Here is a 26,424-nt window from a genome sequence, read left to right as displayed (position 1 = left end):
CAGGGGGCAGAAGGATAAATAGGTGGTACACAGGAGAAACTTAGGGCAGTGAAACTACTCTGTATGATACTATAATGGTAGATACATGACATCATGCATTGGTCAAAACTCATAAAACTGTACTATATAAGTGAACCCTACTGTAAACTATGGACTTTAGTTAATAAATTGTAACAAAATCACCACACTAATTCAAGACATCAATGCCAAAATTATACAGATTTTGGAACTATCTGATAAAGACTTCAAAGCAACTATTTAAAAAATGTTCCAGCAAATAAATAATGTTCCTTCAAAGCAACTATTTTAAAAATGTTCCACTTTTGGAGCAAATGGAAGGACAGACAATGTATCAAAGACATAGAATATACAAAGAAAAAGTTAAATGACACTTTTGGAAATGAAAAATACAATGACAAAAAAAAATTTTTTAATTTATGATTGGGCTCAGTATGATTATAGAGATGACACATGAAAGAGTCACTGAACTTTAGGATGGATCAATAAAAATGTATCCAACCTGAAAAACAGCAAGATAGAGTACGGAAAAATTGAACAGAGTCTCAGGATCCTGTAGGCAATAACAAAACATTTAACACTCATGATATTGGAGTTCCAGAGGTAGAGAGGTAAGAGTGTGGTGCTGAAAAAAATATTTGATAAATAATAGCTGAAATGTCCCAAATTTTATATATACATAAACCTACAGTTCAGTGAATCCCCATGGGGGAGAAAGAAAATGCCCAGATACATATAATCAAACTACTGAAAGCGAAAACAAAGAAAAACCTTGAAAGGCGCTGGAGTAAAAAATAAATTAACTACAGGGTAAAATGACTCAAATTACTGTGGATTTCTCATCAGAAACCCTGAAGACCAGAGGGAAGAGTCACAACATGTTTGAAGTGCTGAAAAGAACAGTCAATCCAATAACCAGCAAAAATATCCTTCTGGAATTAAAGCTAAATAAAGACATTCTCAAGTGAAGAATAACTAAGAGTAGCCATAGCCAGCAGATCTGCTATATAAGAATTGCTAAAGAAATATTCAGAAAAGAAAAGAAAATCATACAAGGAAATGTGAGCTATCAGGAATAAAAGAAGAGAAAAAAATGGTAAATATTGGGAAAATGTAATGGATTACACTTTCCTTCAGTTAAAATGTGCTTGATGGTTAAAGCAAAAATTATAATATGGTCTGGGGGAATTTAAGTTAATATAGATGTAATATATGACAACTAAAACATATCAGAATTCGTGGGATTCTGTCAGAGAAGGACTTAGAAACAAATTTAGCATTGAACACTTATACTACAAAAGAAGAAAGATTCAAATAAGTAAGTCTCCACCTAAGGGAATTAGGGGGAAAAAAGGGCAAACTAAACCCAAAACAAATGGAAGGAAGGAGACAAAAAAGAAAAAAAAAAACAAACTGGTGAGATTGAAAACAGAAAAATACAGTAAATCCACAAAACCAAGAGCTGTTTCTTTGAAATGATCAATAAAATTTACAAACCCACTGTCAAGACTGACAAAAAAAGAAAAGCAAAAAAAGAGAAAAATGATCCATATAAGGAATGAAAAAGGAGTATCACTACAGAAACTGCTAACATTAAAAGTATAATAAACTAATACTATGAACAACTCTATACATAGAAATTTGACAACTTAGATGGAATGGAAATGCTTAAAATTCACAAACTACTAAAAGTTACCTGATATGAAGCAAATAACCAAACAAGTCCCAGGTGAAATCAAGTTCTAAACAAACAAACATCCTTTGGAAAAAGGTATCTCTAACCCCAGATGGCTTCACTGTAGAATTCTACAAAACACATGAAAAACAAGTAACATCAATTCTACATATTCACTTCCAGAAAGCAAAAAAGGAGGGAATAATTCACAACTCATTTTATGAAATGAGCATTACCCTAAAACCAAAACCAAAACCAAACAAAGACAGTAGGGGGAAAAAGAAAGAAAGAAAGAAAAAGAAAACTATAGACCAATATCCTCCCCTCATAATGCTGATGCAAAAGAAAGAAAAAAAAGAAATCAATGTCATCCACCATATTAAGAATCTAAAAAAGAAAAACCAAATGATTCTATCAATTGATGCAGAAGAAGTATTTGACAAAATTCAATACCCATTCAGGATAAAAACTCTCAGTATAGTAAGGAGTGCTTCCTCAATTTGAAAAAGAATACTACAAACAACCTATAGCTAACATTATACTAAGTGATGAGGGCTGAATGCTTTCTCCCTTAAACTGGGAACAGTCAAGGACGTCCACTCTCACCATTCCTACTCAATAAAGTGCTGGAAGTCCTAGCCAGTGCAAGGAGTCAGGAAACAAAAAGTACACAGATTCGAAAGGAAGAAATAAAGTGACCCCTACTTGCAGATGACAAGATGACAAGATTATCTATATAGAAAATTCCAAAGAATCTGAAAAAAAAAAAAAATCCTAGGACTAATAAGTAAATTTACCAAGACGATGGGACGTATAGTCAACAAGCAAAAATCAACTGTATTTTTATATACTAATAATGTACAATTGGAAACCAAAATTACAAAAGCAATACCATTTTTAATAGCATCAAAAATTTAAAAAGAAAAACTTACATATATACCTAAAAGTACATGTACAGGACCAATATGCCAAAAGCCAAAATGCTGATGAAAGAAATCGAAGACCTAAAGAAATGGAGAGAGATACTCTATTTGCGGATTGAAGACTCAACATTAAAAATGTCAATTCTCCAAAATTTTGTCTCTGACAAAAGAGAGGCAAAAATATTATTGAAAACAAACACACAATATACAACTTTGGCAGAAAATGCAAAAAGGAAAACAGTAGGCTTCAAGGGGGAGGTGAACTTAAATTAAACACTATTTGAATACGTAGAAACTCGAGATAGAATGCACGTCATAAACAAAACAAGCAAGACAATATTGGTATTTATTTCCATGCTTGGGTTCCAAGACTATGACATATAAAAATTCTGATTTTTCTTTACATTTACTAATAATAAATCACCACGCACAATTTTTAAAATGAGTTCTTGTACAGTTGGGGAAGAAAGATCTTATTCTCTATAATGCTGTTAAGTCCCCTCCAAATATAAATCATTTCTTATTAATTGCATATTCAACTCTGGAGCTTATTAATTACTGTAGCATAATCAGTTATCTTCAACTGTTTCAGTAACAGGATGTTTCTTGGCAGCCTGATACAAAGAACAGATCAAAGCAGAAATGCTCAGGTTGAAACATGGGTGGAGTGACCACAGCCCCTACTCCTTTCACCTGTATACCTGGGTTCCATAAAGACCAGTGTGAAGACCTACTGGTGATAGATTTGTCATTTCCTGACTGTTTATAATACCTCTAGTTATATTTGCAACATGTTCTTATTGAACACCTGCTAGATTTTCTTTCTTCTCTAAGAAAAATGAACAGTAGCATTCTGGTCATATTGAATTCTATGATTACATTTTCACTTGGCTTTATTAACCTTTTGCCATTACATAATGTCCTTGTTTAGTTCACTTAATAATTTTTACTACGGAATATAAAACAATTTTAAAAATGCTTACCTTACTCTTTGCTTACACGTGCATTAAAAAACTTGATCTTTTAGTGTCTTTATATTTTATTGTATTAGGTATTTCTCTTTTGGCAAGTGATTATGGGGTTTTTGTCCATGACATTCTTTAATAGGGGATTTCAGACAGTTTTTATCTAATGTAGTAATTGGCAATTGAATTATAATACAACACTGTACATTTATATTATTGTTATTCTTTTTTGCTCTTCTTCACCGATTACTTACTGGTTGTGGTACATATTACATATGTTATCTTATAATAGACTACCTTTCAATCCATTTATCTATTTCTTAAACACTCTTCACACTGATATACTCTAATTCAGATGTTTTCATTATTATTATTATTAACTAAACATTTCGAGCTTGCTTGAGGAGTTGATATGTACCAACCTTTCCATTTAACTCTTAACCCTATATTTCCTAACCACAGTTCTTTAATCTACTTTAGAAATGTGAATTGCATTATAAAATATTCGTAAGTCCAGTTTTTACTAAACTTTTTACTTTGTGTCATCAAATCTTTTTGTAATTCATTTATTTCTTGGAAGTCTTTTTCACTTATATACTTTCAAGTCTACTTTATCTTTGTGGTAATCTGTTATAAAATGATTTCAGATTTCCTAAGTCCTCAAATGTTTCCTTCTCTCTTAAGAGGCATTCAGTTTGGCCAGATAGTGTACTGGAATGACAGTCATATTTCTCTTAGCTATTATGAAGTTATTCTATTGTTAGTCTATGAATTAAGGGCTGAAGTAGTTCCTGAACTCCCTCCCTGAAATGATATTATACATTCTGCATTTCAAGCTTAACAAGCCACTATGTAAGAACTTTGGCTCCACCCTCACTTTTTGAAACACTTGTTAATATTCATGCTGAAATTAGGTTTCAAATAAGGGAAATCTTTCTTATATCTTTCATTATGGTCTCTGTTTTGAAAGTCTTTACCTTTTCATGTAATGTTCTTATTATCCAAAACTATACTACACAAAAAGATAACAGAACCATTACTTTTTCTTCTTGATGTTCTCTTTATATCATTTTTCTGTGCCTTAGATTTATTTTGCTTGCTCATTAGTAGTATAGCTAGTTCTTTGCTCAGCTGGGTCAATTCTTTCCTTACACCTCTATCCATGTTTCAATATCTCTCACCATCTTTCAGGATCTCACAGATTTTCAGGGTCAGAAAGAACTTAAAAGCCCTTCCCCGAATAAAAACCTCTTATTTTTAAGACAGATTCCATAATGCATTCCATTTACATTAAACTAGTTAATTTCAGAACATTTGTACTTGGTCAAAAGCTTTCTGATGAAGTAGTAATTCTGATACTATAGAAGTCTTACAATGTTTTTCTTCCCCTTTCCATCACACAGCAACAATGGTCTATTAGGTATGCAACTTTGTTTTGCTTTCTTTTCATTTGTCTTGAAGTGTATTGTGTGGAGATTTTTTAGTGGGTTTTACTACTTTTCCTTCTACCACCCTCCTAACAGTTTATAAGACAGAAGGTTTACATAACTAATACTTCAGGCCCAATTGTAATACTCACATATGACACTGGAGATATATGTTAGAACTGTAACACATGATCTTTTAATAGAAACAAGATCAAGTATAATGAACAGCATTTTTCTTCACATTCTCCAGAAACTGAAATTAATAACTGTATATCACCAGAAGAGCTCAATAACATGTATTCTAAAGTAATATATTTTGTTCATTCTTTTCCTTGCTATGTATATACTCCCAAGAAAAAAGTATCATAGCATAAAAACTAGCTTTGCAATATCAAATAACTATCTCCATTAAAAACACTTAAAGATTTGCCTCTTCATGAAATGTTATATTTTTTTCATAAAATCATCTATAGGTACATAATAAATTACTATTGTGTAATAAGATCTTGGCAAAACTGAATACTTTTTCAAAAACTATACTTCTATTATATATAAAATATTTTGGCATCTGAACAAATTCTATAAAGAAACATATTCTTTATCAACATTTCACTTATCCAAGTATTTATTTTTGTTTATTTTACTCTTAAAAATACCTAGTTTTCTAAATACTGTATCTTTAAATTATTATCCAGGACTTCACTGGTGCGGCAGGGGTTAAAAATCCGCCTGCCAATGCAGGGGACATGGGTTGAACCCTGGTCCGGGAAGATCCCACATGCCACAGAGCAATTAAGCTCATGCACCACAGCTACGGAGCCTGCACTCTAGAGCCCGCGAGCCACAACTACTGAGGCTGCGTGCCACAACTACTGAAGCCCGCACGCCTAGAGCCCATGCTCTGCAACAGAGACAAGCCACTGCAATGAGAAGCCCACGCACAGGAACAGAGTAGGCCCCGCTCACCGTGACTAGAGAAAGCCTGTGCAGCAATGAAGACCCAATGCAGCCAAATAATTAATTAATTAATTAATTTTAAAAAATTATTATCCAATGAAAAAAGACATGGTCAAAAATAATTCAACAGATGAAGGAGCAAGATAAAAACCAACCAGACCTAACAAATGAAGAGGAAATAGGCAGTCTACCTGAAAAAGAATTCAGAATAATGATAGTAAAGATGATCCAAAATCTTGTAAAAAGAATAGAGAAAACGCAAGAAACATTTAACAAGGACCTAGAAGAACTAAAGATGAAACAAGCAATGATGAACAACACAATAAATGAAATTAAAAATACTCTAGATAGGATCAATTGCAGAATAACTGAGGCAGAAGAACGGATAAGTGACCTGGAAGATAAAAGAGTGGAAATAACTATTGCAGAGCAGAATAAAGAAAAAAGAATGAAAAGAACTGAGGACAGTCTCAGAGACCTCTGGGACAACATTAAATGCACCAACATTCAAATTATAGGGGTTCCAGAAGAAGAAGAGAAAAAGAAAGGGACTGAGAAAACATTTGAAGAGATTATAGTTGAAAACTTCCCTAATATGGGAAAGGAAATAGTTAATCAAGTCCAGGAAGCACAGAGAGTCCCATACAAGATGAATACAAGGAGAAATACGCCAAGCACATATTAATCAAACTGTCAAAAATTAAATACAAAGAAAACATATTAAAAGCAGCAAGGGAAAAACAACAAATAACACACAAGGGAATCCCCATAAGGTTAACAGCTGATCTTTCAGCAGAAACTCTGCAAACCAGAAGGGACTGGCTGGACATATTTAAAGTGATGAAGGAGAAAAACCTGCAACCAAGATTACTCTACCCAGCAAGGATCTCATTCAGATTTGATGGAGAAATTAAAACCTTTACAGACAAGCAAAAGCTGAGAGAGTTCAGCACCACCAAACCAGCTTAACAACAAATGCTAAAGGAACTTCTCTAGGCAAGAAACACAAGAGAAGGAAAAGACCTACAATAACGAACCCAAAACAATTAAGAAAATGGGAATAGGAGCATACAAGTTGATAATTACCTTAAATGTAAATGGACTAAATGCTCCCACCAAAAGACACAGATTGGCTGAATGGATACAAAAACAAGACCCATATATATGCTGTCTACAAGAGACCCACTTCAGACCTAGAGACACATACAGACTGAAAGTAAGGGGATGGAAAAAGATATTCCACGCAAATGGAAACCAAAAGAAAGCTGGAGTAGCAATTCTCATATCAGACAAAAGAGACTTTAAAATAAAGACTATTAGAAGAGTCAAAGAAGGACACTACATAATCATCAAGGGATCGATCCAACAGGAAGATATAACAATTGTAAATATTTATGCACCCAACATAGGAGCACCTCAATACATAAGGCAATACTAACAGCCATAAAAGGGGAAATCGACAGTAACACATTCATTGTAGGGGACTTTAACACCCCACTTTCACCAATGGACAGATCATCCAAAATGAAAATAAGTAAGGAAACACAAGCTTTAAATGATACATTAAACAAGATGGACTTAATAGATATTTATAGGACATTCCATCCAAAAACACCAGAATACACATTTTTCTCAAGTGCTCATGGAACATGCTCCAGGATAGATCATACCTTGGGTCACAAATCAAGCCTTGGTAAATTTAAGAAAATTGAAATTGTATCAAGTATCTTTTCCAACCACAACACTATGAGACTAGATATCAATTACAGGGAAGGATCTGTAAAAAATACAAACACATGGAGGCTAAACAATACACTACTTAATAACCAAGAGATAACTTAAGAAATCAAAGAGGAAATCAAAAAATACCTAGAAACAAATGACAATGGAGATACGACGACCCAAAACCTATTGGATGCAGCAAAAGCAGTTCTAAGAGGGAAGTTTATAGCAATAGAATCCTACCTTAAGAAACAGGGAACATCTCGAATAAACAACCTAACCTTACACCTAAAGCAATTAGAGAAAGAAGAACAAAAAAAACCCAAAGTTAGCAGAAGGAAAGAAATCATAAAAATCAGATCAGAAATAAATGAAAAAGAAATGAAGGAAACAATAGCAAGATCAATAAAACTAAAAGCTGGTTCTTTGAGAAGATAAACAAATTGATAAACCATTAGCCAGACTCATCAAGAAAAAATGGGAAAAGACTCAAATCAATAGAATTAGAAATGAAAAAGAAGAAGTAACAACTGACACTGCAGAAATACAAAAGATCATGAGAGATTACTATAAGCAACTCTATGCCAATAAAATGGACAACCTGGAAGAAATGGACAAATTCTTAGAAATGCACAACCTGCCAAGGCTGAATCAGGAAGAAATAGAAAACATGAACAGACCAATCACAAGCACTGAAATTGAAACTGTGATTAAAAATCTTCCAACAAACAAAAGCCCAGGACCAGATGGCTTCACATGCGAATTCTATCAAACATTTAGAGAAGAGCTAACAGCTACCCCTCTCAAACTCTTCCAAAATATAGCAGAGGGAGGAACACTCCCAAACTCATTCTACGAGGCCACCATCACACTGATACCAAAACCAGACAAGGATGTCACAAAGAAAGAAAACTACAGTCCAATATCACTGATGAACAGAGATGCAAAAACCCTCAACAAAATACTAGCAAACAGAATCCAACAGCACATTAAAAGGATCATACACCATGATCAAGTGGGGTTTATTCCAGGAATGCAAGGATTCTTCAATATACGCACATCAATCTACGTGATACACCATATTAACAAATTGAAGGAGAAAAACCATATGATCATCTCAATAGATGCAGAGAAAGCTTTCGACAAAATTCAACACCCATTTATGATAAAAACCCTGCAGAAAGTAGGCATAGAGAGAACTTTCCTCAACATAATAAAAGCCATATATGACAGACCCACAGCCAACATCGTCCTCAATGGTGAAAAACTGAAACCATTTCCACCAAGATCAGGAACAAGACAAGGTTGCTCACTCTCAACACTCTTATTCAACATAGTTTTGGAAGTTTTAGCCACAGTAATCAGAGAAGAAAAGGAAATAAAAGGAATCCAAATCGGAAAAGAAGAAGTAAAGCTGTCACTCTTTGCAGATGACATGATACTATACATAGAGAATCCTAAAGATGCTACCAGAAAACTACTAGAGATAATCAATGAATCTGGTGAAGTAGCAGGATACAAAATTAATGCACAGAAATCTCTGGCATTCCTATACACTAATGATGAAAAATCTGAAAGTGAAATCAAGAAAACACTCCCATTTACCATTGCACCAAAAAGAATAAAATATCTAGGAACAAACCTACCTAAGGAGACAAAAGACCTGTATGCAGAAAATTATAAGACACTGATGAAAGAAATTAAAGATGATACAAATAGATGGAGAGATATACCATGTTCTTGGATTGGAAGAATCAACATTGTGAAAATCACTCTACTACCCAAAGCAATCTAGAGATTCAGTGCAATCCCTATCAAACTACCACTGGCATTTTTCACAGAACTAGAACAAAAAATTTCACAATTTGTATGGAAACACAAAAGACCCCGAATAGCCAAAGCAATCTTGAGAACGAAAAACGGCACTGGAGGAATCAGGCTCCCTGACTTCATACTATACTACAAAGCTACAGTAATCAAGACAGTATGGTACTGGCACAAAAACAGAAAGATAGATCAATGGAACAGGATAGAAAGCCCAGAGGATAAACCCACGCACCTATGGTCACCTTATATTTGATAAAGGAGGCAGGAACGTACAGTGGAGAAAGGACAGCCTCTTCAATAAGTAATGCTGGGAAAACTGGACAGGTACATGTAAAAGTATGAGATTAGATCACTCCCTAACACCATACACAAAAATAAGCTCAAAATGGATTAAAGACCTAAATGTAAGGCCAGAAACTATCAAACTCTTAGAGGAAAACATAGGCAGAACACTCTATGACATAAATCACAGCAAGATTCTTTTTGACCCACCTCCTAGACAAATGGAAATAAAACCAAAAATAAACAAATGGGACCTAATCAAACTTCAAAGCTTTTGCACAGCAAAGGAAACCATAAACAAGACCAAGACAACCCTCAGAATGGGAGAAAATATTTGCAAATGAAGCAACTGACAAAGGATTAATCTCCAAAATTTACAAGCAGCTCATGCAGCTCAATAACAAAAAAACAAACAACCCAGTCCAAAAATGGGCAGAAGACCTAAATAGACATTTCTCCAAAGAAGATTTACAGACTGCCAACAAACACATGAAAGAATGCTCAACATCATTAATCATTAGAGAAATGCAAATCAAAACTACAATGAGATATCATCTCACACCAGTCAGAATGGCCATCATCAAAAAATCTAGAAACAATAAATGCTGGAGAGGGTGTGGAGAAAAGGGAACACTCGTGCCCTGCTGGTGGGAATGTGAATTGGTACAGCCACTACAGAGAACAGTACGGAGGTCCCTTAAAAAACTACAAATAGAACTACCATATGACCCAGCAATCCCACTACTGGGCATATACCCTGAGAAAACCAAAATTCAAAAAGAGTCATGTACCCAAATGTTCATTGCAGCTCTATTTACAACAGCCCGGAGATGGAAATAACCTAAGTGCCCATCATCGGATGAATGGATAAAGAAGATGTGGCACATATATACAATGGAATATTACTCAGCCATAAAAAGAAACACAATTGAGCTATTTGTAATGAGGTGGATAGACCTAGAGTCTGTCATACAGAGTGAAGTAAGTCAGAAAGAGAAAGACAAATACCGTATGCTAACACATATATATGGAATTTAAGGAAAAAAAAATGTCATGAAGAACCTAGGGGTAAGACAGGAATAAAGAGACAGACCTACTGGAGAACGGACTTGAGGATATGGGGAGGGGGAAGGGTGAGCTGTGACAGGGCGAGAGAGAGTCATGGATATATACACACTAACAAACGTAAGGTAGATAGCTAGTGGGAAGCAGCCGCATGGCACAGGGATATGGGCTTGGTGCTTTGTGACCGCCTGGAGGGGTGGGATAGGGAGAGTGGGAGGGAAGGAGACGCAAGAGGGAAGAGATATGGGAACATATGTATATGTATAACTGATTCACTTTGTTATAAAGCAGAAACTAACACACCATTGTAGAGCAATTATACCCCAATAAAGATGTAAAAAAAAAAAAAGAAAAGAATTCAATATCTGTAAAAATATTTTTACATGATGCTTATTAAAACTGTATCATAGGGATTTAGAGGCTTCTTCTGATCTTCCTGTTGGTTATTAGCCTTAAAACAAATGCATAAAATCCCTATAAACTAAATAAATTTACTCATTTTTTAAAAAGCAGAAAAACCTACCAAATCTTTATCATCAGTTTGTATGCACTGTTGACTATTCTTACTTTTTTCATAAAAATATTGTTTGATCTAGGTATAGTACATTTTTTAGTGTATGTATTTTTTCTACTTCTTAACACTAGACTTGCTATAAATATCAGATGGTCTTTCAAAGATTTTGTGAACTTAATATTAAAAACGTATCACGGATGATCTACACCTCACGTTGTCAATCTGAATGAAAATGACACCATTATCAGCATCATCACTAACATATTTCTTACATTAGCTGCCAATACTATCAATTAGATATTTCACTGTTATTTTAGAAATGAGCATGTCACAAGCATGTCATTTGCCACTATTTTCTCTGGCTAGTAATAAATTCAAAGTGTTCTTTGACAAAGGACATCAATCAGGAGAGCAAAGAAACCTGAGTTCAAATGTAGATGGAGGCAATTATTAAAACTATAGCATAGAGACAAATTGCTTACCATTCTTAAGCCTCAATAACTCCCTTATCAAGCTGCTGAGAGGATTAAATGAAATAATGCATATAAAGCATTTAACGCAGAGCATGGCACACACTAAGTAAAAGATTTTAGCAGCAGCTGATGATGATGATGATGATGATTTCCTAAAAAAGATTTCAAGAACCATCCCTAGCAGTATGCCCCAGACACACTTGACTCATCTGCTACACTTTACCGGAGATTCTTGCTTTCATTCCTTTTTACTGTTCTATGTCCTATGTTCATAGCCTCCATAGTGAGGCTTTGGTAACATTACCTCTAAGAACTTCATTAGGTAGCACTCAGAACACCTACAATGGACACTATGCCCTCCATGAGCCTCTTTCACACATGTTGTAGCTTCTGATTGCTCTTGCTTGATATAAATTTGCAGGAAGCTGCCTTTACTCCACACTAAGCATAGGAGAGAAAAATGGCCAATGTCTCTGGGGAATAATTAACAAAAGACAGTTTGTTTCATCTTCATGATAAAATACAGCATCCCTATTAAAAGGCAAATTCATCATTCCCAAAAGTTAAATAGAATGACACTTTAAAAGTAATTCCAGCTGATTAAATTTAGGGTTCTGAAAAAAATTTTAATTCATGAATATACTCTGAATCTTTCATTTGATTTTAAAATGTATAAATGTTCATTTAACTTTGAGCCCTTGCCTCTCAGTGTTCTATTCTGAGCTAGTCAAACAAGTGGTAGCAGGCATGCTGGGCTCAATAATACTGCCTCTCATATTTAAATACTCTTTTTCACTTGGATTGCAAATTAAAGACAGTCTCCTGAACACTGACACATTTTCAATGATTGATTTTGCAAAACGTGTTGATTTTTCCTACACTGTTTTGCCTCTGTGTATGTCAACTTTGGCCTTCTTTTCTTGCTCCTTTGCAGTGCTGCTGTCTCTTTGAAGCCATTGTCTGCCTGATATGAAAAATGTACATTAAACCTCACGACTAATTACATACATAGAAAATTCCTGATCTCAAATATAAAACACCCATGCCCAGAAACTATAACAAAAGCTTCTGACTATGTACAAAACTCTTAATCAAATCTTTCATTCACTCGGATTAAAAGAAATTCCAATAATTTATTTTCTGTTAAAGTTGTCTTTATATCCTTTGAAAAGTGGATTTCTTATGCATGTTACATGCCTATAAGTCAATCCATTTAACATTAAATCCCACCTATTTCCTCCACAAAAGTTTATACTTGCTGTTAGGTCTACTTCAATTAAGTGCTACTCAGTAGAATTGTTTCATTCTAAACACAAAACTATTTAGTCTTAATATAATGTCCTTTTCTTTTTTTTTAACTCTCTCTGCACTAAGCATTAGCAAAGTAGACTTTCCCCAATAAATCCTATAATCTATGGATTAAGTACATGGCTTCTTGTATTTAAAAAACATACTTGGAAAGAGAATGAACAGAAACTTCTTTCCCCTCGAATTCCCGAAAATATACAAACCAATGTCTCTAAATCTAAAAGGACAGTGCCTTACACACATGCTGCATGTTAATAGTATATAGAGAACGAAATTTCATCTCAGATAACCTAATTGTTGGGGAAATTATTTTTCCTGAACAGACTAGTTTTAGAGTTAATTTAACCAATCATTTTTTTTAAGCTATTGTATGCAAGGCCTTGTCTAAGCACTCTGAGAGAATACCTGCAAGGAGTTTAGAAGCTAGTGTTGATGGACGGTAAACAGTATACAAATGGCAATCATATGAAACAAGATAAGCACTGAGAAAGGGCACATACAGGAAGGAACAAAGAGAGAGTGAGAAGAGTTGTGGCTACTCCCCTGCTTGGCTCGTTAGCACGTCAGAATTTTCATAAGGCCTACCAGCCATCATTCGTTTCCACCAGCGATCCTAGCAACAGACTCCCAGACTCCCCTAGCTCCCGGTCTACCGCATCTAGGTACCCTACTCGAGTATGCTGTTGCTTGCCTTTTTGTAAGAACAACTCTCTTCTGTCTCTAGTTGTTGTTCATCTCATGCAGTTACCAAGTGCAGTAAATGCATCCCATGCCACCACATGACTATTCTGGGAAACCCTGCATTGACTACCAGTGTACCAACTGGCTAGTGCAACCCTGGGTATGCAATTTTCGTTGCTTGAAAATGATGTTTCAGAATGGAAAGATGAGAGGAGGAGGAGAAGGGAAGTAGCCACACTCCTCTTCAGAAATGGCCACGATACCTAAGCAGAGCAAGTCGGAGTAAGGTCTGCACATGAGCCAAAGCTTAGAATTTCATTGCCTTTGTTGGCTCACGTCACTTCTTTAATTAATGTCACTTTCTCTGGTTTAATATCAGAGCAAGTGACAAGAGTGCTTCTGGATGAATTGTGTTTTCTGAGGACTGTATGGCATACTCTCCCGCAGTCTGACAGAGGGACGTGCCAGTTTTACTTGGCAGTTACAATGCACCAGCTTTAGTTTTAGTAGTTTAATTTGTGGCAGTTATATGTTTTGAATACGTTGAAGTATTCACAATGGTCTCATGGAATCTGCTCCATAGATAAAGTTTACACAGTGGAAAAGAAAAAGCAATGGCTATTAAGGTGATTATGAAAAAGCTTCTCTTGGCCACAGCTGGTCTTACAGGCATTCCTGTAAATTTAAGAGCATTTAGGGGATATGATTAAAGTGATCACAAGGAATGATGCCCTTTTTTTTTTTTTTTGCCCAGTTCTGTAGCTGGTGTGAGACGATCATAAGGAATATGATATTTAGAACTCAATTTTATGCAAAATCCATTATTCAAGAAGTGAAGTTTATATACATGATAGACATGCAATGAAATAAATGTTAGAATAGGAAGCTTTGTTACTTATGCATTAAGTTGGTTCTAACATTTTGGTAAACTAACTTTTTATTGATATAAAATTCAGAAGAATTTCTGCATTGAGGAGAAGGGACTAAACTTTTTCCCTTGGTTTGTTAAAGATCTGTCTGTTTCAGGCTGAAGTAATCTGAAGGTTTTTTATTTAGTTTTTCCTTCAACTCCTTTATACACTTCTATGAAGCCTCATCAGCTCAGGGTGAGAGCTGTCACCAAGGAGTTCCAAACTTTACCTGCCCTTTCTAAATTTAGGGTTCTTTACTGCAGCAGGTTGAAGATCTGGCTTTGAAGGCACCTGGCTCTGCTGGAGAACAGAAATATTCATCTCCACTGAATGCATGCTGCTTAAGTGCTGGAGGCCCTTGCGGGAGACTAACTCTCATTGGACACTTCATTACAATACTTTCTCTTCCCTACATGAAGTAGTAATTCTCATTCACCAAAGACAGAATTTTGCCTGACACAGCCACAGGAGCTCCTGTTTGACTTTCGAAATTAATCAACCTCGAAGCTGGAGTAGAAATGGCATGTCCTTTAACCTTAAGCACAAAAAGCTCTCAACAGACTGCAGTTTTTATATCCCTGGATGGGAGTTTGGGCCCCTGATACTTAAACTTGATGCACATACTGGGTTTCTGGCATGCTTTTGCCCATACCCATCTGCTAGGCTGGCACTGTGCCCATTCAGAAGGTGTGATGCCAGTTTCAATAGGGCATAGGTGCCAATCAAAGATGGGTTTGGAGGGGCAGCATGCAGAACTCAGCAAAAGTCAGCTCTTCTGCCAGAAGATCCTCCTGTTATCATATAATGCCAATGAAGGGCCACATGCTTCATTGCCTGAGATCACATTGCATCTGTAGATGTTCCTGGCCTTCAATGGATGTCTTTCTACGGAACCTTTTTCCTCAAGTATTACTTGACTGGAGATGTTAAAGAAAAGTCTACCTGACTAAATGAAGTCCACCTCTTTAAAAGAAACAATGGAAATCTTCAACAATTTTCTTGAAATAATTGCTGAGTTTTGTGTCTTTCCTCCTAAAATACCCTTTCACATAGAATACTGCATAGCGTATTCAGTTCACATAATGGAGTTATAAGGGACAAACTTTCTGAAGGACCACTAACTGCAAAACTATGTAAGCAGTATAAGATCCACAAACACTCTGAATCATTGTTAAATGTGGATGGTGGACAAATTTTTATCATCCAAATAGCTAATTTCTAGTGAATTCTTCCATTTAGAGCTTTAGAGTTTAATTTTCTTTTCATTTATTTTATAAACATAGATATTCCTGTTTCTTGAAAGAAGGACCATACTTCCTACTCTTCTTCCATATCTAAAGAAAAAAAAAACCCTAAAATACTTCAGAAGCAAAAGTCTATCCTTATTTCATAACGAAGCCAGAAGCTCCCGAAAGCTGGGAGTTTTTTTATTGTGTGGCAATAGAGGTGAACTCATTTCATGAAGAAGACATTTCCCTATAGCAAACAGGTTTCAAATTTAAAAACCTTGACCACTGTAAAGTTGTAAGATAGTAACAGGTGCAGTGAAAGAGACATAATATATAAATCATTGAAGAACAGAGCAGTTTGTAAATCTTCCCTTAAGGCAAAAGAGTTTGAGTAGAAACGTTGAAAATGAAGACCCACAATATAAAATATGTTAAAAAGAAGATCAGACACTTACAAAAATGAAAGAGATAAGAAAAGGCTAAGTAAGCCTTAGAAAAACACTCACTTTTTATACAAAGAATCCAAACTTTTGCAGATACTTAGATTTCTTAACTGATAAGTAAAGGAACACTCTATTAAAACTCAAAATTAATAGCCGATGGACAGCACATACAAAATTAAAATACAACTTCTAGGGAGTTTAAATATTCTTGTGAAAGGTACATCAAGTTTATTAAACTCACAAAATCCCAAGTGATCTCTTCCTCTGTTGAGATAATATCACCTATTACCTCTTACACCTTCATCTGAGAACTAATTTATCTTATATACTATAGTTTCTAGTACAAGTTATCCTTATTTCATATTTATTTCCTTCTTCTTTTCACCCACACAGTATCATCTGCAAAATTTCCTAGTAACAACTGTGGTTGCTAGTAAGCACTGTATCAGATAAGACTAACTGCTTATCTCAAAGCCTTCTCTATAAAACGCTGCCAAAATAACATTTAACACAGCAATATATAATGAAGCAATATATGTTTCAGTAACTCTACTTTGTTGCTAGCATTATCATTAGGCTCTTCCGAACACTACTCTGCATACCTTAAAAATCAATCCATTCCAGCTTACTAGAAAGTACAATAAGTAAAAACCATACATGTATAAATAACCTTTTCTATTTCTTCATAAACAGAAGTCTGTTTCATCAATAAAATATGTGAGTTAAACTTTGATAATTTCTAAAACTCATAGTCATCCTATCCTCTTCCCCCTGCCCTACCCCCACCCCCAAAAAAGATTTCTTCTGTTTCTAAAGAGAAAAATTGAGCTGATCTGAGAGGATTACCCAAAAAATGCATGGCAGTCACTTGAAGTCTAAACATTTATCCATGAAAAAATGATTGATCTTAATGCTTCAAGAGAGCTAATTTTAGTTATAATAACATATTATTTAGAAAAGATAATGCTATTGATTTATTGTCAATAAAGCATATATAGATTTTTTTAGATGACATCATGAGAGTTAATTTGTCTCAGTTTTTCTTGTGACTAAGAGTACATCTCTAAGGTTACAGGCTGGCGTTAAGGGTAACATCTATAATTATGGAAGAGAATAAAGCAACTGGCTTGTGTGGATTAAGCAGCCCAGTCTATCTCCATCTCTCAGGCAAACAACCGTTGAACATCTAGTCTGTGCTTGATATTCCAAAGATGCTAAATTGTCATGGTTATGCTCAAAATCAAAAAACTAAAACTTACACAGATAAATCACCTCCATTTGTACTAATATAAGAAGACTTCATGAGTACATGAAGAATTTGGCTGAAGTTTATTACCTGTAATTCTGTTTTTCTAGATTTTTTTTTTTTTTTTTGCAGTACGCGGGCCTCTCACTGCTGTGGCCTCTCCCGTTGTGGAGCACAGGCTCCGGACGCGCAGGCTCAGCGGCCATGGCTCACGGGCCCAGCCGCTCCACGGCATGTGGGATCTTCCTGGACCGGGGCACGAACCCATGTCCCCTGCATCGGCAGGCAGACTCTCAACCACTGTGCCACCAGGGAAGCCCTGTTTTTCTAGATTTTTGACTAATTTCTGAAACACGGTATCTTTCATATCTGAAACATAAGATGACAGCTTAAATGAGAACTTTTCACTATGTCATCACGGCTACTATTGTAAATTTTAGTGGGAAAAATAGATAGAGGTTGGTAAGTAAAATGTCATTCCACTGACATTCTCTTATGTTCTTAGTTTTACCACATTTAGTAGCTAAATCCATCACAGTCCATGGCAGGACAAATGGAAAAACCCTCCAGTAGATGTCTTTGTCACCATCCTAATCTCCTGCGGCAACAGACACTGAATTTAGAGTTCAACTATCACTGAGAATGGGAAATTCTAAATAAATAAATAAATTAGATTGAACTGCTTATCGAGTTCCAAGTTTTTAAAAACCTTATCTTAATCATCACTATTATTATTACCCCTAACATACAGAATAGAAACAAAGACTCGTGGATAGGTGAAAGTCACTCAAGTTTGCAAAAGGCTTAGTCAGGTCAGAATTCAATCCAAATTTGCCTAACACCAAAGCCCATGCTTTTATTTGTGCAATTCTCCCTTAGTTTGCTTGGTTCTATGTTATACCTAGCACTAAAGTAGAATTTAAACTCTTAGTTCTCTCTCCTGAAATTTTAGAAATTTTTTTCACTTATCTGATCCCAAAATAACAGCAATTTTTTCTACCCCCTAAACCAGTTTCCATTCTCCCTTTTCCCCTCCTCTTTTCATATACAAAGAAAGAACTCTGTCTTGTATTCAGACTTTTCTTTTCCCTCTTATTACTATTTCTATTAATGCTACAGGCACATTATTTCTCCAAGTCAAGAGTAAATATAAAATATTTCTGCCCCTTCCCCTTTTCTTCTTGCTGACTACTGAAAGGCCTTGGATATTGATCTCAAAGCTCGAGGACAGTTGTACACACACAATGAGTTAGACACAGCGGTTAGCTTCTTCTCAGCCTTTGGTAACAAATGCTGATGAAGTGTCTGCTGAAAGAGTACATCTGGCAAATATGATGCTTAAAAAGAATGTAGCTGGACACAAAGGACACAAAAGAAACCTGAATTTACCTACTTCTTCATTTATATACAGGAAGTGATGAGAACCATGGTAAAATGCACAAACATGATATAATTTCATATGGACTTGCTTAGCTTTGAAAATAAGTAAAAGCTAATTTTAATGAAGTTGTTGCTGATGGCAACTCACTGAAGAGCTGATTTTGATTTATGAATGCCACTTCTGATAAAACAACAACAACACTTGGAACACACAGCTTTATTATATATTCTGAAGTATGGAGACTTTTCCTCAAAACAGCTAAACATTTCTTTAAAGTCCTTCCCCCAACGTGTGCACTTGCTTATATTTCCAGGATCCAGGTTCTGAAATTCAGATAGTAGGGGGTATTTCATAACATATGAAACCTTGAAAATTGTTGCAAAATAAATCTTACTGAGAAAAAAATAAGTAAAAAAATATGTGCAAAAAAAAAAATATGTGCAGTACTTGGACTGAAAGAAGCAAAGATTTTTCTGTATTTAAATAGGGACAAATAAATCACATGCCTAAGCAAATAAATTCCTTTTTCACAACAGGAACCACACAAGTAGTGAGTATGTATACACATATATGTACACATACATATATGTATATATGTATAGACATATAATTTAAGTTTAAACATGCACTTAAATTTAAATACATATAACACATATAATATGTACATCTAAAAAAGAGAAAACAAGATCATCACAATTAATGCTTTTCTGTAGTTCTTTGAAATTATTCAAACAATTCAAACATTAGAAAACTGAAAGTATAACTGATAAGCTGTGCAATCCAAGGCTATAGCTCAGCCACATAAGAAATAATTTATTCAACTCCATTTCTCTGACCTTGAGTCAAGACAATGTACTAGAGATCCTTACTCTCTGCCATACAAGAGAATTCACTAATTCAGAGTTTCAGCCAACACTTATTCTACAAAGAATTCTATTCTCTGTAGATCCCAAGTACTCTCAGGGTCTTCATCTGCACCATCTAATGTGGCAGCCACTACCTATACGTAGCTATTGAGCCCCTGAAATATGACTAGACAAATCCTGGATTTTAAAGACTTTAAAAAAGTGAAATATTTCCTTTTTTTAATATTGATAACATGTTGGAATTATAATACTTTAGATATATTGTATTTAATAATACATACTATTTAATTAAATTTCACTTGTTTCTTTTTACTTTTTTTTTAATGTGGCTCCTAGAAAATTTTACTTTACATACATGGCTTGTATTACATTTCTATTGAACAGTGCTGTCTGTGTCACTCAATCTAGTGAATCATAGCATTTTTCAAGCAAGTTCAAATCCTTTAAATGGGGAAGCTGTTCTTTATTTAACCCATACAATAATTTTGTGTTGGTCTTATCTTTCCAACTAGATTAGACACTCAATTAACTGGATTTCATCCATTTGTTCAAAACTACAATCTTAATTTTATCAGAAGAGAAGCTTTATCCTTCATGATCCATGAAACATGCTTGTGTGACAAGGGTGGCAGAATATGCCACCCTAAAATATGCCTCTTTGGCATAAGGATTATTTTGAACTAAAGGCATTTGAAAAATAGCAAATGTAGAGAGAGGCTTCCTCTGAACTCCCTTTATTTGCCTAAAGACAGAGCCTCCAAAAAAAAAAAAACCTCCATTGTTTTAAATTCCCTCCAGGAGCGCTTCACTAACCAGGAAAGACTGACTCATCACAGAAGAGATGAGAAGTTGACACCACTCCCAAACTTTGTTATAAACTATCATAGCCCACATCTACTCTTCTAAGGGCTATTAATCTTTCCTAAAAATCATTTACTGTCCCTTAAGTGGCCTGTATCCCGTCTCCCCTTCCCTTATTAAGATGGTATGTAAGCTCTCAAATCTCACCGTGTTTTAGGGTATTTATTCACTTTTTTTCCCTGATATTAACTGTTCATGTAACATTAAAAAAATTAATAAATTTGTATACCTTTTCTCCTGTTAATCTGCCTGTTGTCAGTTTATTTCATAAACCCAGGTATCCAGCTTAAGAAGATAGAGGGAAAGTCCTTCCTTCCCTACACTTCGAAATGTTTAATGAGGAACCCAAGATTCCTCCAATGAAGGTCTTTTACCAACTTCTTAAATTCCTACAGACACACCTATAATGAGTCAATATATTTAGAAGAACTGCTCCTTGAGGGCATTTTTTTTTTTTTTGCAGTACACGGGCCTCTCACTGTTGTGGCCTCTCCCGTTGCGGAGCACAGGCCCCGGACACGCAGGCTCAGCGGCCATGGCTCATGGGCCCAGCCGCTCCGCGGCATGTGGGATCTTCCCGGACCGGGGCACGAATCCGCGTGCCCTGCATCAGCAGGCGGACTCTCAACCACTGTGCCACCAGGGAAGCCCGAGGGCATATTTTTAATCACTAATATTTATCTTATTTTATTCATTAAATCTGATCTTCTAATGGATATTTCTTGATCATTAAACTACAGATGCAAGGTAGCCCTGAATAATCCTTTTAAAGTCAGTGTAATTTTAAAATGTAGTGTAAAAGTATACTCAACTCAGGTTCCTTACCTATACCAAAGAACACAAAAACTAAATGAGTGTCTAATTTCTTAATTATCCCAAGATGGGGGCTTCCCTGGAGGCACAGTGGTTAAGAATCTGCCTGCCAATGCAGGGGACACGGGTTCAAGCCCTGATCTGGGAAGATCCCACATGCCGCGGAGGAACTAAGCCCGTGCGCCACAACTACTGAGGCTGCGCTCTAAAGCCTGCGAGCCACAACTATTAGCCCGAGTGCCACAACTACTGAAGTCCACGCTCCTAGAGCCTATGCTCCACAACAAGAAGCCACAGCAATGAGAACCCTGCACACCGCAACGAAGAGTGGCCCCCCTTCGCCACAACTAGAGAAAGCCCGCGCACAGCAACAAAGACCCAATGCAACCAAAAATAAAAAATAGTAAATAAAATAAATTAATTAAAAGAAAAAAACAGGGGCTTCCCTGGTGGCGCAGTGGTTGAGAGTCTGCCTGCCGATGCAGGGGACACGGGTTTGTGCCCCGGTCCGGGAGGATCCCACATGCCTTGGAGCGGCTGGGCCCGTGAGCCATGGCCGCTGAGCCTGCGCATCCGGAGCCTGTGCTCCGCAATGGGAGAGGCCACAACAGTGAGAGGCCCGCGTACCGCAAAAAAACCCACAAAAAACAATTATCCCAAGATGGCATGTCACTAGTACCATTCTAGATGTACAGGAGAGAAGTTAATTCATTCTATGCAATAGATGCCTTGAAGTATGAAGGCCCAGTTCTCTAGTGAGGCCTAGTTAAGAAATGACCAAAACCTTGTACTACTTAAATATTAATGATTAAGATTCACAAATGGAAAGTGTTTGTATTCATACAGTTGCATTCTCTGAGCTGTAAAAAGCAATGTTTCCAGGAAAACACTCTCGAAAAAGAACATTAACATTTTGTCTGGCAGACTGTGTAATTATGCTCTGAAAAGACTTCTAAGAGTCATTCAGAAAAACATGGACAACAAGGACTGGGGTCAGTCATGTCTTGAACCCATTCTACTAAACATTATCTTCATACTACTTAGAAAAGTACAATTATGGATTATATCTTATTTCAAAGTTTTAATTCTCAAAATATTATTAAGAAGTCACAGGTATAGTCACATATATAAGAATATTTGGTGATTTATACTTTACCTAAATATATCAAACCAAATCCTCCAGAGCCAATCATCTTGCCCAGCACCCACTGTTTTCCTTCCACATCATCCAGGACCTTGCCTTCTGGAAGTGGAACAGGAAGTCTGTATTTCTCTTTTCTTCTTGGTGGCATCACTTCTGTTGGCAGAAGGGGTGAGATAGTGATTAAAAATAAAAACAACAACTAAGAAAACTCCAGTTAAAATACATTTCTCAAAATGTCTTCTATGGGGCACCTTCCCAGGTTCCCAGAAATTAGGATTCTGAAGTCAACTGGGTTTAGGAAAGCCCACACATTTTATTCAAATTGGAGATTCACCAACATTACAATATTGAAATCTAAGAGGCACTGATGTTAAAAAAACAAACAAACCTGCTGAACCTCACTTAACATTTCCGAAATTCAGTTAGGCAGTCAAAATACCTATCAACAGTGCAGAATACACCTTAAGAAATGAGTTAACAATATCCAATTACAAAGAGAAAATAAATTTCATATATATGAAAATACTCCTTTCACTAAGAATGCTAACTGTCAAAGATGAGAAGGTCTTCAGTCACTAGGAAAGAAAATACAACTTTTGACTGGGAAAACATGGACGACGGCAATGTACATCATTACCAAGCCCAGCAACTGACACAGAGTAGGTACTCAGTAAATATCTGTTAAATGAGCAACGCATTGGGTTTTCATGGATGTATAATTAAGCAGAGCACTAGGCCACTGTGCAGTTTTAGGGCTGGCACACTACTCTTTCAGCTTCTTTCTGTTCCTCTATATCCTGTCCCTTCCCCACCCTCACCAAAGTGAAAACTGCCCTGTCTTAGAGATTAATACAGTACTGCCGACAACAAAAGTATGGACTCCAAGGCTTCCTTGGTGGCGCAGTGGTTGAGAGTCCGCCTGCCGATGCTGGGGACGCGGGTTCGTGCCCCGGTCCGGGAAGATCCCACATGCCGCGGAGCGGCTGGGCCCATGAGCCATGGCCGCTGAGCCTGCGCGTCCGGAGCCTGTGCTCCGCAACGGGAGAGGCCACAACAGTGAGAGGCCCGCGTACTGCAAACAAAACAAGAAAAGTATGTACTCCATAGTAGAGCCATCCAACTTTACCCAATTAATTATAATTGTACACAGGTTAGTGAAATTCACCAGAGATTTTTGAGTCGGAAGAGAAAATTTCTTCGGAAAAAACACACACAGCATATAGGCCTGAAACTAACTGTGAAAGTACTGCCGTCTTCTAAGTATTTCCAAAGAATTTTTTAAAACTGGTGAGTGCTTTTGAAATGAAAGTAAAGTTTTCATTGTATACGCTATCCATCTTCGGAATGAGAAGGTTTCTGTTCCTTTTAGTAGGTTTTCCCTGCTTCACTTAACTTTAATCAACGCCCTACCTTTTACTCAGCAGCAACACCCCAGGTAGAGCAAAGGAACACAGCAGAAATCTTTAACAATATTCACCTGTCCTCCTCCTAACGCGAACACAAGGGAAGCCAGGAATTTAAATGAACAATGCCCAAAACAGGAAAAGTTTTAACCAGTACTTTATATATACTGACCAGTACTTTATGTACTGGGGCCCAACATTTATTTGCTGATTTAAAACCTAAAGTCTACAGAGAACAACTTTTCAGCAGGGCATAAATTCTCAATCAGTATAAAGAAGACAAACACAGTTTGGGGGCAACTCTGTGGCATCAGAACTCGAGACCTGAAAGGTGACTTACTATACAATGCGTATTCTGGGCATGGATGCGGAGTTCAAGTTCACAGGAGGAAGCGCCAGCCTCCTCTCAAGGCCAGTACCGACACAGACGTCCCTGCTGCTTTGGGGTCCCCTCCCAGGGCTGCGATGAAAAGTGCTCAACACTTGTTTCCACTACCCAGAGACCTGAACCCGAGCCAAGACTGGGCTTGGGGGCGGCCATGGCGGAGGGCCGTGAGAGCGGAGGCAGGGGCGGGGCAGCGCGGCCCACCGCCCGCCCGTCCTGCTCGGCGGCCCAAGACACCCCCACGCCCGGCCGGCCCGAACCACCCGAAGCTCGCCGGCGTCTGGAGACTCACTTCCCGACTCAAGCTCCCTCTAGACCGACAAAAAGAGAAACCCAATCTCCTTCCCCGCCTCACTCCTCCGCCCCGCCTCTGGGCGAACGGGAGTTGAAGGGGAGCGAGGTTCACGTACTGAGTTAGAAAAAAGTCAGGACCAACCGCGAAAGCAGGGACCGCTGCCCGTCCGGGGCTGAGGCGCGGCCCGGAGGCCCCGGCGTCTCTCTCCGACCGCAGCTCCTCCCCGGGCTGGGGCGCCACGCGGGCCGGGCAGGCGGAGAGCGGGACGCGGAAGTGTGGGGTCCCGACGCGACCCCCAGGACCCGGGGACGAGAGGAGGTTAACCAGGCCCTCCGCGTCCCCGCCGCCAGACCGCGAAACGCCTCCCGCCGGCCTAGCAGGGCCGGGCGGGGCCGCGGGCCTCCAATCCCGCGGGGAGGCGGGCCCGGAGCCGGCGCGGCCCGCGGAAGGGGCCAAACTAACTTCTTACACCTGGGCCCGCGGCGTTGCGCGCGCCCGACACAGCTCGCTCTGGGCGGAGACTGCGGCCCCGGGCCCACGGAACCTCGCCTAGGCCGCGGCCAGCGTTCTCTTTAAGGCGGCCTGTAAGCGCTCGGGGACGCAGAGACGAAGAGGCGGCGGCGGGTCTACACCATCAGATCAGTTTGGTGTGCATTTGTGTAGAAGGAATTTCAGGCCTCTTGTACCATGATCTCGGTACCCAGAGTTTCCAAGTCAACAGGCCGGTCCTTACTGAGCATTTACCCGGGCAGCCAGTCACACTGGCCAGGCCTCTAGAGCAAGAAGCCTGTGTGAGCAGGAAGGCCTATAACACAGCGTTTAAGTTCTCAGAGGCATATTGGCTCAAGATCCATTTACTAGTTGGATAATCTTGACTAAACGTAATTACTTTACAAAACTTTTCCTTTCTTTTTTTTTTTGAATCTGTGAAATGGAAATAACCCTAGTTATTCAGGTTAAGAAGGTTTGTTAAAGAAAAAATTATTCCGACATTTCTTAAAATGGTAAGGGAGACTGTTCAAAACTCTTGAAATAGCAGAAAGAGCTATGCTAAATTCCAAATACAGCAAAGAAAAGCGGGAATTTATAGCCGAGGACCTGGGTGGGGGTCAGTGGATGGAAAATTACTAAGAGGAAATATCAGGGGAGAGGAGAGGATTCCGGTTAGATGGTGCTAACAGAATTCTTGCTGAAGACAGGCCAAGGTGATCAGACATCACGGGGGGGGGGGGGGGTGGAGGATGAGGAACTGGATTAGATATGGAGAATGGAGAGATTCTGGCTAAACTTAGCAGGATGTTTGCTAAAATTGGACAGTATAGAGAGAACATGGAAGTCCAAAAGTCAAGGCCTATTTGAGGAAGAGTTCAGGGGAGTCTAAGTAGAGTTTGGTCAAGAAGCCTAAGTAGAGTTTGTCAGGTTATTGGTTATAAGATTATGATGATAATTAAGTGAAAGACATAAGTAGTTTTCTAACATATAATAAGGACTCATAGTTAGCTTATAATATTTTAGGTTAGGCAAAACAAATGCTCAGAAAGCAATTCTTAAACAATACATCAACATCTTATGTGGGAAGTCAGTAATTGCTTGGGATGCAAATACTGGAA

At 37.6% G+C, this 26,424-nt stretch overlaps 1 protein-coding gene across 3 annotated transcripts in view; it reads right to left on the bottom strand.

The window, feature by feature from the left end:
- VRK2 (VRK serine/threonine kinase 2) overlaps positions 1-25,156 on the bottom strand; it is a gene marked incomplete at its 3' end in the record, with an annotated part of 96,931 nt that extends 71,775 nt beyond the window's left edge. For 2 of the 3 annotated variants that reach the window (XM_082851380.1, XM_082851382.1), the window contains exons 1-2: positions 24,956-25,156; positions 22,744-22,884 (exon numbers count right to left, since the gene is read on the bottom strand). In XM_082851380.1, the coding sequence (XP_082707506.1) occupies positions 22,744-22,879 (136 nt within the window). In that variant the 5' untranslated portion in view covers positions 22,880-22,884; positions 24,956-25,156. Of the gene's footprint in view, positions 1-22,743; positions 22,885-24,474; positions 24,778-24,955 lie in introns of those variants that run through there. The other variant, XM_082851381.1, reaches the window with a different exon arrangement.
- Positions 25,157-26,424: the final 1,268 nt, after the last annotated feature.

The sequence above is a fragment of the Leucopleurus acutus genome (genome assembly GCF_964270905.1).
Source record: "Leucopleurus acutus genome assembly, chromosome: 12".
Classification (NCBI taxonomy): domain Eukaryota; kingdom Metazoa; phylum Chordata; class Mammalia; order Artiodactyla; family Delphinidae; genus Leucopleurus; species Leucopleurus acutus.
The sequence above is the reverse complement of the archived record's forward strand: the minus strand, read 5'-3'. Positions and strand labels throughout refer to the sequence as shown.